The 19,292-nt window shown below is 32.4% G+C and overlaps 1 protein-coding gene across 3 annotated transcripts in view; it reads right to left on the bottom strand.

Annotated features, from left to right (window-relative positions):
* Nucleotides 1-19,292, bottom strand: part of LOC110023961 (phosphatidate cytidylyltransferase 4, chloroplastic-like) — a 59,946-nt gene that overhangs the window by 30,474 nt on the left and 10,180 nt on the right. For all 3 annotated transcript variants that reach the window (XR_002293949.1, XR_002293950.1, XM_020723634.1), the window contains exons 4-6: nt 10,464-10,588; nt 8,483-8,616; nt 3,520-3,635 (exon numbers count right to left, since the gene is read on the bottom strand). Coding sequence is in view for 1 of the 3 variants with exons in the window: in XM_020723634.1 (XP_020579293.1) it covers nt 3,520-3,635; nt 8,483-8,616; nt 10,464-10,588 (375 nt within the window). In the remaining 2 variants the exon portion in view is untranslated. The remainder of the gene's footprint in view (nt 1-3,519; nt 3,636-8,482; nt 8,617-10,463; nt 10,589-19,292) is intronic.

Consider the following 19,292-nt stretch of genomic DNA (forward strand, 5'->3'; position numbering starts at 1 on the left):
TTTTAAGTGCCGACAACAAATCATTTAATTCTTATGTATTCACATATCTAACAAACAATATCATTGTCGGGTCCCAAGCTCCGGATGCGAAAAGTGAAGGGTTGCTTTAGGTAGCCGGCAGCCAACTTAAAATTTTATTGAAAAATTATGACAAGGATCTTTGAAATCATCGGCTAAATGTTAAGGCGTCCCCTAGAAACGACGTGTTGTATGATCTGAATACAGTAAAAAGTGTGCAAGGGTCACTACACCGGTGCCCAAGTGTAATGGAAAACAAGCAAGAGTTCTCACATTATGGATGGATGCAGGCAAAGAAGTTAATCCATGAAACTAATATTAGGATAGAATCTTGGAATACAAGTACTCTTACAAATAAATTAATGAAATTAGTAAATATTATGGTTCATAGGAAGATAAATATCTTTATGAATTCAAAAAACTAAATTGATTGGACTGAAGGCTAAGGAGATCAATAGCTTAGGTTTTAAACTTTAGTATTCAAGTAGAAATCGAAATAAAAATGGTATAGATGTAATTATAAAAAAGGGTTTAAAAGATAATGTTGTAAAAATTAATAGAATTAGAGATATAATTATAGCCCTAATGATTGTTTTTGATACTAAGATTTTTAATATTATAAAAGCTTATGCTCATCAAGTAGGTTTAGATATAGATTTAAAAAAAAATTTGGAATGACCAAGAATAATTAATATAAATGATACTTCTTAAAGAAATAATTTTTATTTGAGAAGATTTAAATGAACATGTTGGTAGAGTGGTAGAAGATTTTAAAAATATTCTTGTTGACTACAGTTTTGGAGTAATTAATGAAGAAGGTGGAGTCCGATCAGATTTTGATTTATCTTATGATTTTGATTTTGCTAATAATTTATTTAATTTATTTAAAAAAAAAAATGAGAAGGTTATTACTTATAAGAATGGATCTAATAAATAATATTTTTTTTTTTTTATGAAAAAAAGATATCGTTGAGGATGTAAAGATTATAAGGTCATTTCAAGTGAAAATTTAAGTACTCAACAACAATTATTAATTCTGGATTTAAGATTAACAGTTGTAAAATAAATAATACAATGAAATATTGTTATATAATTAGATTGAGGCACCTAAAAACACAAATAAAATTATTTTTATGAGTAACCTTCAAGATTTTAAAATTTGAGATGTTCATTGAAAAGCTAAATTTATGTGGGATAAAATAACAAACACTATTAAACAAGTGACAAAAGATGTATTTGGAGAATGAAAAGAATAATTTTTTTATTAAAATATAGTTGGTGAGATGTATTTGGAGAATGAAAAGAATAATTTTTTTATAAAAATATAGTTGGTGATGGAAAAATATTGTGCAAGAAAAGATAATATTGTGCAAGAAAAGATAAAATATAAGAAGTGCTATAAAAATTGATTTAAATGTAAAACCTTAGATAACTAGAAAAAATATAAGATAAGACGTAGAGAGTCTAAGAGAATAATTTGTGACGCTAAGAATTCTACTTTTAATGGTCTTTATAATAGATTAGATACTAAAGATGATTAAAAATATATGTATAAACTAGCTAAACAAAGAGAAAATAAAAGTAAATATTCAATTCAAGTAAAGTGTATTAAAGATGAAAATCAAGTTATTTTCTCAAGAGAAGATATTTAACATAGGTGGGTGAGTTATTTTGATAAAATTTTTAATGATGTTTATGAAAATATGATCAACCTTAGTGCTTTTATTTAAAACTTTTTATTTTATCGCCGCATTAGTAAAAAAAAAGTTAAGGAGACTTTAAAGAAAATCAGTAGGACCTAATGATATCCCTATTGAAGTATGAAAATATCTAAGAGATTTGGGAGTTTTTTGGCTGACTAAACTCTTTAATATTATTTTAAAACTAAAAAAATGTCCGCGGAGTGGAGGAAGAGTATTTTGGTCCCCATTTTTAAGAATAAAGAGGATGCACAAAAGTGTGCAAATTATAGAGAAATTAAATTAATGTGTCATACATTAAAATTATGGGGGAGGGTAATTGAACATAGATTAAGACGTGATACACAAATTTCTCATAATCAGTTTGGATATATGTCGAACAAGTCTGTTATGGAAGTTATACATTTATTGAGAGGTTTGATGGAGAAGTACAAAGAGAGCGAGGAGGATCAACATATGATTTTTATTGATCTAGAAAAAGCTTAAGATAAGGTTTCAAGAGAAGTTCTTTGGAGAGTTTCTTTGGAGAGCTTTGGAGAGTTCTAGAAAAGAAAGGTGTTGATAAGACTTATATTCAAGTCATTAAAGATATGGATACTAGAGATGTTACTTGTGTTCGAAGGGAAGAAGGATTGACTTGACCAAGTACTTTCCTATTTTAGAGGGATTACATCAGGGATCGACTATAAGCCCATAGCTTTTTTGCTTTAGTTATAGATGCTCTTACTGAACATATATAGGAGGATGTACATTGGTGAACGCTTTTTGTTGATGATATCCTTCTTGTGGATAACACTAAAGAGTTCAGAAAAAACTTAAATTATTGAGGTCTACATTGGAGTCTAAAGTTCTTTTTTTAATTAGATATAAACTGAACACATGAAATATAATTTTAATAGTAGTAACTCTAATGGAAGAGTTATAATTGTGGGCGATCAAATCATTAAAAGGTGTGAACGTTCTAAATATCCCGGGTTTATTGTTCAAAGTGATGGTGAGAAAGATAGGGATGTTATTAGTAGAATCCAGGTTGGTTGGTTAAAGTGGAGGAAAGTATCAGACCTATTGTGTGATAGAAAAATAACGCTTAAACTTAAAAGAAAATTTTATAAGATGGTGGTGAGAACTGTAATGCATTATGGCACAGAATGTTGGCCTTTAAAAGGGCCTTTAAAAGAGAAGTAAAAGAGAAGCACAAAACAAAGTTAAGTATTGTTGAGATGAGAATGCTTAGGTGGTTGAGTGGCTGGACACTTAGAGACTAAATGCAAAACAAATCTATTCGTCAAATGGTTGGTGTAGCTCCAATTGAAGATAAGTATAGAGAGAACTGTCTTAGATGGTTTGGTCACATTAAACTGCAATCATTTGATGATCTGACTAGGAGAGTAGATTTTAGATTTATGTTAAGAAAGGAAAAGGCAAATCAAAAAAGAATTGGCCTAAAAGGACTTGGTCATATTATATAAAAAATGGTCTTAATCTATTAGAATTAAATGAAGATATGATACTTAATAGGACACAATGGAGAAAAAAGATTCATGTAGCCAACCCCACTTACTGAGATAAAGACTTATTGCTATTGTTGTTGTATTTACATATCTAACACTTAAACTTTAATTGGTACATATTTACAATCTTAAGTATTAAAATGTGTATTTCGTTATTACCAAAAGTGGTATTTTTGGTGTGATATGATAAAGTTTTATACATGTAAGAAAACAAAGTTCATGTATGTAAAAGCTCCTATAAAATGCATGATTCCGTGCAGAAAACTTGAAAAGTAAAAAAGGATGATTACCATGCCCAGGTATCAGAGATCCAGAGTCCTTAACACCAGCATCACGCTTAATCATTGATTCAGTAAGATCCCCAAAGAGAGAACTAATGAAATTCAGAATTCCAAAAGCTGAAGCACTGAATTTTAAGTAATAATTCAGAATCAATTCAACAAAAATTTCAAAATGAAAATATAAATCAGAGTTAAGCAGAAATATTTGATTGATTAAATTAATCCATTATTAAAGGATAAGAAGATGTCCCCGCTCCGAATAAATCAGAATAATAAAAGAACATGCCATACAAGTTATGACGTTCAAAATTTTTAGAATTACAATAAAACATTCAAATATTAGCAAAATATAAGTCAATTGTTGCTAAAAGATCAAATAATTACATAAAACAATGGCTTCACCTATCACAAAACTGATATTGCTATTTAGCAGTTTTGATTCAAGCTGAACTTTTTAACCATTTTGAAACAAACAAGAAAGCCTCTATCAATACCATAAATAGATAATGAGTTGTTTAATGGGAACAGCTATGTATTCCACAAAATGAAAGCTTAAAGCAAATGGTAAGAAACGATCATTAGTATTCCATTCAATTCCTATGTATTTACATATCCAACACCTAAACTTCAATTTTCGCATGCATGCCACTTTACATCTGCATGAAAAGGTGTATTTCACTTTTGTGTTTTTAATTAAAATGGTGGTACTTTTGATGTGATATGAAAGATTTGGGTGAGATAAATGTTGGTGGAATTTTTTTGGAAAGCTGAGAAGTTCAGCTCCTCTTCATGGTGGTAGGTTGATTCACAAAATCATGAAAATTTTTATTGATGGTCTCTTTGGAAACCCCTTTCTTAATTTTATTCCCTTCCTAGTTTATGTTTTTTTTTTTTTTGGCAAAATTATTTCATTTCCTAATTTAGACTAGATGTATTTGGTCGTTTATAAATTAGAAGGGATTGGTTTCTCTATATACATGTACCCTACATGTGAATAATAAAATCAAATATTTTTTCCTCCCAAAGTTTGTTTTTCAACATGGTATCAAAGGCAGACATCTCCTGGAGGTATCCTGCTCCATTACACTTTTCAATCAAACTCCCAAATATTTTTGGGAGGAAGCAGTTCTTATTGCAACATAACTTATCGATTGAATGCATGGCGAGGTACTTAACTTCAAACACATCTTCCATCTTTTAATGGTTGTTTGTCCTCAAATCGGAACATTCTCTTCTACTATACTACTTAAAATCTTTAGGTGCATATTATTTGTTCACATCCATTCCCAAAATGATACAAAACTTGACCCTAAATCTATCAAGTGTATTTTTCTAGTGTATATCTCCAACAAAAATGAGTATAAGTGTTACTCCTGTTACTAGAAAAAACTACAACTTCATAGATGCTACATTTTTTTATAAAATCAATGATACTACCCTAAATCTAACGTTTAGGGAGAGAGTACAGATGAGCATCAATTTTGGGATGCACTTGATGACACCTATATGGCCTCACAACCTACTCCACCTAGCCCTCCCATTCTGGTTAAAGATGTCCAACCAACCCAACCTGATATGCATAACAAAGAACGTTCTGTGTACACAGGGAGGAAGAAAAATCTTGAGCAAGTGGAAGGTAACTTGCAGGTACATAACTGCTCAAACCAAAACATAATTTCACATTCACCTGAAAATTTGGGTCGGGAAAAGTTAGTACTCAAGAGTTATCTCATTCCTCTTGTGATGTTGGTGACAAGAAAAAATGCATTAGAAATCCAATTCAAGAGTATATAGCTTCTGGGAAGCTATCTTCATCCTAGAAATTTTTTTGTTTCTGGCATTAATTGATAGTGTGCAAATTCCTAAATCCATTAATAGAGCTCTTGAAAATTTAGAATGGAGGAAAGTGGTTGAACAGGAGATTCAAGCACCAAAATGTAATGACACATGAATTCTTACAAAACTCCCTCAAGATAAGAAGCCAGTTAAATGCAAATAGGTTGTCAATAATAAATACAAAGCTGGTAAAGGTATTAAGAGATTTAAAGCCAGACTTGTTGTGAAAAATTTCACTCAAGCCTATGAGAATGACTATCATAAGACCTTCACACCATTGACAAACAAAACACCATCAAAGTTCTTCTTTCAGTAGAAGTTAACAAGCAATCGAGATTGCACCAACTTGACATAAAAAATATTTTCCTAAATGGGATCTAGAAGAAGTGTATATGGAGATACCATCAGAACTTGAGAATAATTCCAATAAGTAGCTAGTATGTAAACTTAGAAAGTCTCTCTATGAGTTTAAGCAATCATCAAAAATGTGATTTGAAAGATTTGCTATGACTATGAGATCTAATGGATATTTTCAAAGTCAAGTTGATCATAATTTGTCCATAAAATACACTCAGGGAAGTAAAATTGTTGAACTGATAGTATATATGTGATATGATTCTTATTGGTGGTGATGAAAGAGAGACTTTCAAGATTAAACAAGTGTTTGTCACAGAGTTTGAAAACAATGACCTAGGAACTATGAGGTATTTTCTAGGTAAGGAGGCAGCAATGTCCAAAAAAGGCATTGTTATATCACAGAAGAAATACATCCTAGATCTACTATAGGAGGCATGGAGGAGGCATGGATGATTGGATGCAAGCTCGCTGATATTCCAATGGATCTAAATAAGAAAGCTAACAAGGGAGAAGAAAGTGTATATGTGGATAAGGGAAGATATCAAAGATTAATAGGAAAACTTATCTAGCCGTCCCATATATTATGTACTCTATCAATATTGTGTGTCAACACAAATGAAAATAAACATTTGGGGTCGTGTACAAAATTCTGACATTTCTCACTGATGCAAGTTAGGTTGGTAAACTCACTAGCAGAAGGTCCATCACAGGTTATTACTCCTATATACGAGGAAATTTGGTTACGTGGAAAAGTAGGAATCAAGCTATTATTTCTAAAAGCAATGTTGAGTCAGAGTATACAACACTAACCTTAGAAATCTGTGAAGGAATCTAGATTCATAAATTATTGAACGAATTGGGGTGCACCTTCAATAGGCCTATAGGGATGTTTATGACAGTCAAGCAACCATCAGTATTGCCGAGAATCAATGTATCTTGACAGGCCAAACATATTGAAATTGATAGGCCCTTTATCTCTGAAAAGGTTAATAATGTTATACAAGTAAGCCACATCCTGACAAACCAACAAATTGCTGATCTCTTCACCAAGTACTTCCTTTAAGCATTTTCTCGTAGTTCAACACCAAGTTTGGTCTCCACAACATCTAAATGTGGAAAGTTGAGAAGTTCCTTCACAAAATTATGGAAAGATTTGATTAAGCTTATCTTTAAAAACCCCATTATTAATTTTATACCCTTTCTATTTTATATTTTTCAAAATTAATTCCTTTCCTAATTTATTAGACTAGATATATTTGGTAAGTTTGTAAATTAGGAGGGATTGATTTATCTCTATATAGGCACCCTACATGTGAATAATAAAATCAGATAGTTTGTCCTCCTAAAGTTTGTTTTTCTACCAATTATTTAAATGCTCCAAATTTAAAACATTAATACTCAAGCATGGTTCAGAAATGAAGAATGTTGCACATACTTGCCAGCACTATATTACGTATGCCTTTTAAGAACTTCAAAATATCTTTGATACAGAACTTTATTCCGTAATGTGAACCAAATCATTTAAGTCAATATTTTTTCTTGCTCTTTATTTTCTGCATGGTTTCCTTGGCAAAATAAAAAGTTCTATGATGGATATTCCTCAAATAAAGTCAAATTGATTCATTGTTATCAATCTAATTCTTGCAAGTCAATTATCCATTCACCCCCTTCCACAACTTCATTTTATAACTCATAAATTTGACTCAATTTTAAATCACAATGCTTCCAAGAGTGTCATTACTTGTTGACTGTGGGAATTAAAATATTTATTCTCCAATCATTTGACAACCCTTTTAAAGGTCATTTGTTGGGCACAAACTTAGTGTAAAGTTTAGATTTGTAAATCAAATTTGTATTTGGTCTGAACTTAATGAAATTAATAAAGTTGCATTTTTTTTCTCCTTTCCTGTAGGCCCATTAGAGATCAATCGCATTAAAGTAAATGCAATCAAACAATCAAATCGGTCTCATTAATTCAAAAAAGCTAATCTAATACCATTTATAACTTTCAAAATTTCAATAAGTATATTATTTGAACCCCAAAGCTCTGCCATGATGCAACGTTTGAGAGCCAACTACATGTCAAGTGTTTGGATCAATTAATTAAATACCTCATTATTTTGTTTATCGAATCCTACCAAATTTCTTTTTAAAATCTTATTTAAAGTCTTCTCAAAGTTACAATTTGATATTTCACCGAAAATTATATGATAGAATTACGATCAAATTATAAAAAATTTCAAAGAGATCAATTATGGATAAAAGGAAAATTTTGCAAATAAATTTATAATTTAATCGGGCCGCAATAAAGGATATCAAGTTTTTCCTGGGCTTTTTCTCTCGTTTTATCCACGAGAAGAATATCATCAGCAAAAAGCATACACCAAGGTACATCCACTTGTAGAATTTGAAAGATGCAGCAATGGGACTGCATGCTACAGTAATACAGGGAAAATTAACTGAAGGGGCATTTACACAGCCCACAATTCTTACATATTTACATATCTCACATCTAACTATCATATTTACATACATAGCACTATAATCTTTAATATCACATCAAAAATATCATTATTATCACTTTTTAAAAATGAAATACACTTTTTTTCATGCGTAGGTTTAAAACACTAAAGTGCTATGTATGTAGATATGAAAGTTCGGGTGTGAGATATGTAAATACATAAGAATTGTGTGCTACATATGTAAATTTCCCCTAAATATTTAGCAGTGAACGTCAGCAGATGATTTCTCAACTAACAATAAGTCTGTAAATATTTACCTTAATAAAGATGAAGGCCACGATAAAATCCTTGACAGAGTAATTGCAACAGCTATACAACCTATTAAACCAGCAAAGGCACCCTCCAAAGTCTTCTTTGGACTTATACTAGTCAACGGAGTCCGGCCAAATGCCTGCAAATTACAGTCCAGCTCCTTTCATTCAATATGCTAATAAAAAGGCATTAAAAATTTCAAAAAGGGAAGATTTACATACATACCACTCAATTCATATTTATTTACATATATAACACCTAAACTTTAATTTTTACACATACCACGTTACCTATGTATGAAAACGTGCATTTGACTTTTTAAAAGTTAAAATGATGGTATTTTTGACGGAATATGAAAGATTTGGGAGGTATAAATATAAAAAGTAAAGTTTAGATGTTAGATATGTATTATCGGGATAGAGTGGTATGTGAATGCCTCTTGAAAAAAATTCTAAATATAATGAAGCCTAAAGAAACGAACACTTAAACAAGTGATAAGTATTAGTATTTCTTTCATTGTAAATCATGAAAAAGAAGCATAAGTAAAAAAGAACTAGAGAATGCTTTATTTATTACAGTAAGAATCATGACAAAAAGCGTATCAAACCAATACCATAAGTCATAAACCATCCTTCAGGCACAAAAACCTGCCACTTTATCTTTTGTGATAAACATTAACACGTTTTACAGAACAATGTTGCATTTATTTCATAATTTCTAGCACAACTTCTATATCAAACTACCATAACACCCAACCTTCCTCCTTCCTAATTTGAGGTTGTAAATCAACAATGTCCAGCTATAGTACGGATCATCAAAAGGCATAAAAGGCTGCAAATTGTGTGTTCTATGAGCGGTAGCAAATGGATGATTTTATGGGTTAAAGCCTGACAGACGTTCAAACCTTTCAGCAAAACTGAAGGGGCATTTACATACATACCACACAATTCTTATGTATTTACATATCTAACATCCAAACTATAATAATTACATGAATAGCACTCAAATCTTTAATATCCCATTAAAAAAGCCACCATCAAACACTTTTAAAAAGTTAAATACACCTTTTCATGCATAGGTTTGTCACACCAAAGTGTTATAAATGTAAATATGAAAATTAGGCGTTAGATATGCAAATATAAAAGAATTGTGTGGTATGTATGTAAATTTCCCAAAATTGAATTATATTAATCAAAAGGTGATTGTACTAAATTATGAATATGCCAGAAAATGAAACTCGTGGCTGTCACTAGATTTCATGCTTTTCACACAAGACAGTAGCGCAAAGTCAGGACAATTTAAAACTCCCAAATTAACTTGTCAAATAGCATGAAGAATCAAAATTAAGATAAAAAGAAATCAAAAGCAAATGATTTTCTGCCGAAAAAGAGCAGCAAATTTATTTCCTCTGCAAGTTTGGGTGAGAAGGGAAGAGATCCTCAGAAGTATTATTAGTTTTAGCTCACATTGCTGCACATTATACCAAATTTAAGCTAAGCACAATTATGACAAAAGACTTCCCAAAATTTAATAAATAAAATTTTTAATTTTCCTGTTTGCATTACTTTTAAACAGCAGCTGTCTTTTAGCCTTCACAAATGAAAGTCTAGACCTAAAATACACTATGATTTCAGATATCGTGGCAATCTTAAATGGATGCCACAAAATTGTTATTTGAATTGCAATTTATAAGCTGTCTTTTAGCCTTCACAAATGAAAGTCTAGACCTAAAATACACTATGATTTCAGATATCGTGGCAATCTTAAATGGATGCCACAAAATTGCTATTTGAATTGCATTTTATACAATTTTAGAAAAAAGTAGAAAAAATAAAGGTCCTAACCATAAATTCAGATCATTCACTTAGAACACGTAGCTACCAACAATCAAGCATTTTTTTCAATTTAACATTAGTTTAGGCAAATGAACAATAGATTCAGCTTCCACTATAAATTTATAACTAGTAATAAAATTCAGGAGATTACCCTTCCACCGATAAAAGCAAATGTATCCGCTGCAATAATGCTGCTAACAGAAATAATGGTTGCTACAAGCCCAACCGTCCAATGAGCACGACCACCAAGAAGAATTGGCCAATATTTCCCTAATTCTGCAAATATATATTCCAAAGCAAGGACATCAATAATCCCATAAATTCATTTTTGACCAAGCATTAGCAAATAAAAACAAGATGGTAAAAAATATCAGAAAATACAAGTATGAAATATTGAGCAGAAAAAGAAATCGGTTCGACTTATGGGGAAAAAAAAAACAAAATCTTGTAAATGAAAACACTGTGATAAGATAAACATTAAAGTTGAAACTGAGAAAAAAGATTTTATTTGGTGAGCACCATCCTATAGAATAAGTATTGAAAATATTATTTAATCATTTTTGTTATTATATAAGATTGGTGTTGCCAGTCGCAAGCTCGAATATGAAAGAGTTAAGGCTTGATGTTAGATAGATGGCTAATAAAAAATTTATGCGGAACTACTCAAATGAATTCAATTTTATATCAGTGGTAGTGTTGCCCTCAGTGGTAATGTTGTCCAAAATAAATGCATTGCAACCAAACCTTATTGTGAGGAGAATATGCAAAGAATTGCTTGGACAACACCCATTGGTAAAATGCAAAATTTTAATCCAATTATGATGACGAAAAAACATGAGTTAGCTAGACGATAACCGCCTAGTGACACACCACAACTTAGCCTAAATATAATTTGAGCTGTGAATTTAGCTCAAAAAACATCAATTGCTCGAAAACTTATTTGAATCTTAGCTCGGATCAAAATAAAGAAGTCAAGCTATGAGCCAAAACTTTGGATCAATTTTTTTTCGAGACGATTTCGAGCAATACACGGATCGGCTCGAACTCGGTCAAAATTGGCTCAAATTTTTTTTGTTTATAAAAATTATGTATAATTCTAAATGAAATCAAATATAATGAGCCACGAGCCAATTTCGAGCTGAAACAGATCCAAATAACTCAATTTGAGCCATCTTGTTTTGATTTCGAGTCGGATCGAGCAAATTTCGAGCTAGAACTAAACCAAATAACTCAAATTTAAGCCAGCTCATTAAAATGTCGAGCCCTATCGAGTTCGATTCAATTTCGAGCCGAGTTGGCTCAAAATCAAACATTACCGGCCACGAGCTGATTTCGATCAGAACTCAATCCAATCGAGTCGGGTCCAGATCGGCTCAAAATCGACTCATTAACAAACCTAATTATAATAAGAAATAGTGGTTAAAAATAACTTAAACTAAGGCTTATTGGCATCAACTTTTTGTTTGTTTTAATTTTTATTTCATTATTAATTTGAATTAAGCATGTTCATTTAGTATTGTGACAATCCTTTTATTTTGTTTTTTAAGCAATTCCAGTTGTTTTTTATAACACCCAGAATACCTACCAGTCTTTTATGTATTTTCCAAAACATAAATTCTCAAATACCCGACCTAGCAAATGATGTTGGCCAGCATTACACACATTATTGTCTGTGTCATACTTGTCATCGAGCCCCTGCAAGCATCATCGGCTCACCCTGTGCATCCTATAGGCCAACCCAATGACTACCGCTAACGCCACCATGCACTCCACCAACACCCCCAATTTTAATTTTCTTCATCCAATAGTGCAATGTAATTCTTACTAGTTGAGGAATTCATAGCTCTCCCAGGTCATTATGATTCACAAAATGTTTGAACTTATCAATTGGCTAGATTGAATAAGTAAATTATGTGCTTAGCAAGAAATCATCACAATTATGAAATAAAAGAAATACTAAAAAGTCTAATCCTACACATGATTATTTCTCATCACAAGGCATACGATTAAGAAAACTACTCCTATTTCATGGGTACAAAATAACATGATATATATATATATATATAAGATGGTTTCAAGAATTTCAAGAACTGCTCCGGGAGAACGTGGAGAATCATGGATTCATCTTTTTCTTTGTTGGTGAATTCTGTGAGTTTTGTGATTTTTTTGTTGGGGTGGAGGTGTAGAAACTGCTGCTTTCATTTCTATAATCTCCTTTCTTGGTGTTTCTTGAGTTTTGTGGCTTTTCTAGATTTCTTGCATTTCAAATTTTGAAGAGTGGATCGATTCTTTGAATCTGGTTGGTGGTACATTTACATTTGAAAGGAGTTTTAGATCTATTTTTCTGGTTTTCTATTTTGATACTATAGGAAATTCTCATTCCAATCCAGTTCTTGATTTTCTGCCTGAAAAATCAACTTTTGCTAAAGTGGTTGGGCATGGCGCTTTGGGGTTGGGGAATGGAGATAATCCTGTTTTCCCTCAATTATATCATGATTCTGCTGATGGTAAAGGTGATTGTAATTTGATCAAAAAGATTGTGAAAAAAGGTGGAAAACTTGCGTTGGTATTTTCGTATACTGAAATCTCGTCTGGCTGATGCCCATAAATTCACATTAATTGGAAAATTCCAATTGGGTAATCCGAAGATGGAGAGTATAAGGAGAACTTTTGAAGATCTTAAGCTAGTAGGTTCTTGGAAGTTAGGCTTGTTTGATGGTAGGCATGTTATGATTCATCTTACAAGGGAAGAAGGCTATGCAACAATTTTCTCAAAGAAGTTTATTCTGGTCGAAGGAAGGTATATGAAGATGCTTAAATGGTCACCAGATTTTGATCCTAGTCATGAATCTCCTATTGTACCAATTTGGCTTAAATTATCGGGGCTTAAATTGCATTACTTTAATCATCAAGTTTTGTTTTCAATTGGATCAGCTTTGGGAAGGCCTTTGAAAATTGGATTTGCCTGCATTCAATTTAACTAGGTCATCTGCTGCTAGAATTTTGGTGGAAAGAGATGTTTCACTGTCCGATGTAAACGAAATATGATTGGGTACAACCCATAATGGTTATTGGCAACCAACTATAATGAAGCAAAGGTCATATTATTGTCATCATTTTAAATGTTTGGGCACACAATGGACAAGTGTTATAAACTTCATCCTCATCTTAAAACTAAACCTTCTATGAAGCTGACTTCGCATGCTGATGTTGCCAAAGTTGATACGACCAGTGTGGAGGATATTGATGTACAACCTCATCTTATTGTGTCTCCAGTTATAGTAGTTGATTGTCCAGGGGAACCTAGTATTCTCATTGGGGAAGTTGTTCATGTGCAACCCAATTCTATTATCTCTTGTTCTGAGAAATATATGCTTAGCTGAAATTTGTGTTAGAGATGGGGGACATAGGATAATGAAGAAGTTCCTGATATGTTGGTTGGCCCAGTTAGTACTGGTGAAGAAGTTCATGAAGATGGTTTACTGAATAATGTTGAGCCATTGCATAAAAGTGTTGAGGATTCTTCTATTTTATTTCCTTCATCTGTTGAATATCCTATTCTTGAACAACCTGCTAATGTTATTATCCCAAACAATTTGAATGTGGCCAGGAATGAGTTGGAGGAGGATTGGGTGATATAAAAGGCTAAGAAGAAAAAGAATTTAGAGTTGAGACACTTATCTGCTGATAATATCATTATGAATAAGAGTTCTCCTCAAAATTAGAAAGCTTCTTTCCTCTCTAGGATTACTAGAGCAGGAAAACAGGCTATACATGATTAATTTTCTTTGTTGGAATATTAGGGGAGTAGCTAATCCTGACTCTTTTAATAGACTTATGAGTTTAAACAGGGTTCATGAGCTTTGGGCATTTGTTTTACTTAAACCTTTGGTTCAAACCAATTTGCAGAGATTTACTAAGAAGTTCAAGAGTTATATCTTCAAGCAGAATTGTTCCAATAAGATTTGGTTATTTTGTAGAAAAGAGATGAGGTTTGAGGTTTTGCAAGACCATCCACAATTTCTTCATATTGCTTTTGAATTTGAACAATTGAAAGGATTTGCTACTGTTATTTATGTTGGATGTTCTCATGATGCTAGGGTGGAGCTTTGGTCTAAACTACATTGCCTCAGTCATGGTATGACCGAGTGTTGGCTTGTTGGAGGAGATTTTAACTGTATTGCTAATCCTTCTGAAAAGAAGGGTGGAAGAAATCCAGATTTTAGTAAGATGTTAACTTTCACTAAGAATATTCAGATTGCTAAACTGTTTGATCTAGGGTTTGGTGGGTCTTCTTTTACTTGGAGGAGAGGCAATATTTGGGAAAGATTGGATAGATTTCTTGTGAACCAATCTTGGTTGGATCAGTTTTTTTTTTTTACGATCAAGTATCTTTCCAGAACTGGTTATGATCATTCTCCTTTGTTGTTAATTTTTTCTTTTACCAATAAAGCTAAGGTAGCTTCTTTTAGATACTTAAATGTTTGGGCTTCTTATCCTGGGTTTCAAAAGGTAGTGGAAACAAGCTGGAATTCTCCTGTTATTAATTTCTCTAGTAATCCTATAGAGAAGCTATGGATTTTACAGAAAAGATTGGCTAAGGTTCTTAAGGTATGGAACTGGACAAACTTTGAGAATTTGCACTTTAATGTTATCCAAGCTGAACAAGTTGTTGCCGAGTTGGAAAAGGATATAGAGGATGGGAAAGATTCTGAAAGTCAATTATTAATTGCTCAAAAAAATCTGCTTCATGCTATTGATCTGGAAGAATCATTTCTTCATCAAAAGGCTTCTAATGGTTGGTTTCTGCAGGCAGATAGAACTTCTAGATTTTTTCAAGCTATTATTAAATATAAAAGGAGTTTGAATGCAATTCTTCAGATTAAAAATGAGGCAGGAGATTGGATTACAGATCCTAAATGTATTGTTGAAAGTGTTATTGGGCATTTTCAGCATATTTTATTAGCTGACTCTACTGATTCCTCTATTTAACAAAGTTGTTCAACTTCTTTGTTTGACAGTAACTTATTGAATGGTTCTTCACTGGATCTGACAAGAGTGCCTGAGGAAAACAAAATTTATGATGCTGTGTTCAATTGATGGGAATAAAACTGCAAGGTGGGTCTGATGGGTACACTGCTGACTTTTATAAACAGCAATGGGGGATTATTAAAGGTGATGTGTTAATGTTGTCCAAGGTTTCTTTCATGGTGTTGATCTTCCTAAGTACTTTGCTGCTACTTTTATTGTACTGATTCCTAAGGATAGAAATAAGAATTGTTGGCATGACTTTAGGCCAATCAGTTTAACCACTGTTTTTCTAAAATTATTAGCAGAATTCTGGTTTCCAAATTGCAGCCATTATTGAATGACTTAATTTCTGAAAATCAATATGTTTTTATGAAAGTATGATGTATTAATGATAACATTCTATTAAGTCAAGAATTATTAACTGATGTTGATTAGAAATGTAGGGGTTCTAATATTGTTTTTAAACTTAATCTCACCAAGACTTATGATACTATTAGCTGGAATTTCATATTGGATGTGTTGAATGCAAGAGGTTTTAGTGCAGAATTCTGTTCACTCATAAATAGATGATTAAGAAATAGTTTTTATAGTGTTTTTATTAATGGTGAGAGCCATGGATTCTTTCAAGCTGGGAGGGGAATCAAACAAGGTGATCCATTGTCTCCTACTATTTTCATATTGCCATTTGCTTACTTGTCTAGGATGTTGAATAATTTGCATCATAATTCTCCTCAATCAAGATTCCAGCATGGATCCAATTGCCTTGTTAGTCATCTGGCTTATGCAGATGATGTGATGGTTTTCTCTAATGGCAGTAAGCAATCTATTAGAAGCCCAATAAAGACACTTCACAGCTTTGAAGAAGTATCTAGCATGGTCTTCAACAAATCTAAATGTCAGTTTCTTGCTAGTAATAGAATTAATAGTTCTATTAAAAAGTGGATTTCTGATTATACTAGTTTTAAAGAAGCTCGCTATCCTCTCCTTTATTTAGGATTTCCTTTAATTAAAGGAAGAAGGAAACTTCTTCATTATGATGGTGTGGTGACTAAAATATCTTCTAAACTTAATTGCTGGACTTCTTCCGTTACGTCTAATGGAGAGCGAATTACTCTTCTTAAGAGTGTGTTAACCATCTTTCCTTTATATATGCTGCAGATGGTTGAGATGAAAAAGAGTACCCAAAAACTGATTTCTCTTATTTTCAATAAATTTCTATGGGAAGGACAAAATAAACAAATGCATTTGACTAATTGGGATAAATCCTGTAAGCTTGTTGAATGTGGTGGGCTTGGCTTTAAGAATTTTGAGCATATGAGTTCTATATTTTATAGTAAGCAATGGATCAGATTCAGAATGCAGAATTTTTTATGGGCCCATTTTATGAAAGGTAAGTATTGTCATAAACGGGTGCATCCTCTTCATGTTCAACCTAAATTAGGAGATTCAAAGAATTGGAAGGAGATGCTTAAAAGTAGAAATCAAACTGAAGATTTATTTGTTTGGGAAGTGGGTGATGGTCAGGATAATTTCTGGTATGATAATTGACTGGGGGATGAGGTTTTGAAGGATCAATTATTGCAGCATTCAGAAGAAATTAAGGTGGCTGATTGTTGGAGGAATTCATCATGGGATCACCTGAAGCTTAGCAACATGGTTAATCAGGAGACTTGTAAGAAGATTATGGCTATACATTTTAATCCTTTGCAAAAAGATAGATTGGTTTTAAGAAATTCATCTCAACAGTCCATTTCACAGATGATTTGTGTAACTTATTACTGCTGGCCAAGTACTGATTGGGGTGCTTTAATCTGGAATAAATATCTTTCTCCTTCTATGTTTTTTTTTCTCATGGAGATTGTTTAGAAAATTTCTGCCTACTCGTGACATTTTAAAGTTCAAAGGTATATAGGGAACCTTCTAGATGTCTTTTCTGTCATGCTGAAGAGGAATCATATAATCATATCTTTCTGAAGTGTGCTTGTGTACGAGAGGTGTGGTACTCTGTACTAAGATCTATGGGTGTTGAATCTAGAATTAATATCTGAACTACAATTAAATCTTGTTGGCGGGATTGGAAAGTACATAAATATTTTTTATGTTCCTCTTATTATTTTCTGGTTTCTTGGGAAGGCCAGAAATGCATCTCTTCATGATAACATAAGTTTTTTTGGTTTTCTAGTGATTAATAATTGTTTGGCTTACTTAGCTAAAATATAGAGTCTTATTTCTTCTCAGCATAAATCTTTTTATAAGGATAAAGTTCAACTTGTTATTTGGAGAAAGCCTACACATCCTTGGGTTAGATTAATGTTGATAGGAGTTTCACATAGTTTGATGCTGGTATTGATGTAGAAATCAGAATGACAAGTGTTTATGGTTCCATTCAGCACCTGTTATAGCTATAAATGCTTTTGAAACTGAGGTAATGGATGTTTATTGGGGTCTAAGAATTGTTGTGTTACTTGGTTATCAGTTTATTCATGGGGAGATTGATTCTCTTCGGCTGGTACAAATTTTTATTAATGTTATTTCTGTTCTGTGGTTTCTGGTTAACTGGGTCAACAGAATCAGATATTTGATTTCACATTTACCTATCATTTGAAGTCATACTTATCGGTAAGGGAATCAACCTGCTAATTGGTTAGCTAGAGAAGCTTCTCAATCCTGAGAAATCATTTGTAGCTCTTTAATTTCTATTAGTTTGCAGTTATTGTTACATGGGGATAGTATGAGCCTTCCACATGTTAGATGTAAAAGACTTTAAGTTTTCAAATAATTTTTGGAATATATATATATATATATATATGCATGCATAATAAAAAATGGCATCGGCAGCGAGCTCTGCTAGGGTTTCGCCCGATGGCGATTCCCAGCATTTAAACTATCGACCTCACTCCATTTTTCCGACGTCTCTCACGACAACGATTTCGCTTCATCGGTTTCGTCAGGGTTGCTCACACGTCCCCCTATCAGTCGACGAAGCTCCTTCGTATGCTCGCACTCGCAGGTGTCGGCCGTTTTTTTTTTATTTATACAACTTCGTTCGTGAATTAAAAAAGTGAATGATTTTGTGATTTTGAAAATAATTTAAATATAAATATATTTTTTTTTTTTTAATTTTTTAAATGTAACATTTAAATTTTTAAAATAGGTGAGACCAAATGGGTCTCACATTTTAAATAGTTTAGATGATTGAATACAATACTACAAGTAATACACTTATGCCGAAGAATAAATATATCACTTGTAATAGGGATTCAATCACCTAGACTAAAGAATTTGTGACATTCGTTTTGGTCTGCAAAATATTTTTATAAAAAGGCCAACAAGTTCCCCTATCTAATATAAAAATTAGATAGGGTTTATTTTATATGGGTTCCTGGTTCTCTATAGAGGCAAGCCCCTATAGTTAATTACATCTTAAATGATCGAAATCACTTAAGAAAACTCTCGATTAAGATCAGGTGGTGTTGCTTTCAAGATTTCAAAGTTTAAGAATCCAAAGGGAAGAAGAGTAGGGGACATCACAGATCCAGGAGAAACCTCGGAGATGTCACAACTATCCTATTGTTCGGCTTTAGGTCTTTGAAATGATGTTTATTTGATATTTCAATCCTGCAAATCATTTAGGATTTAGGACTTATGTTTACACAATATCGAACTGTGCAAATAGCCTAAAAAGATAGGAGGATTTACACCGTACAGCACGGTAACCTCGGAATCCTAAAGCGTTAGGACTTATAATTGTACAACAAAGTTGTACAAAAAGCCTAAAGAGTGATCCTATATATTGTTATTTAAACTAAGGAAAGTGTATAGTGTTGTGAAAATGTTTATGTGATGTGAAGATGTTTTGCTGCTGCAGATCCACCTGGAAATTGTTCCTCATCGCGCTGCCCACGATGATCGCTCCAAACTCCTCGTAGTAGCACCTCCTGGTTTAGTT

The sequence above is a fragment of the Phalaenopsis equestris genome, unplaced genomic scaffold (assembly GCF_001263595.1).
Source record: "Phalaenopsis equestris unplaced genomic scaffold, ASM126359v1 Scaffold000237, whole genome shotgun sequence".
Classification (NCBI taxonomy): Eukaryota; Viridiplantae; Streptophyta; class Magnoliopsida; order Asparagales; family Orchidaceae; genus Phalaenopsis; species Phalaenopsis equestris.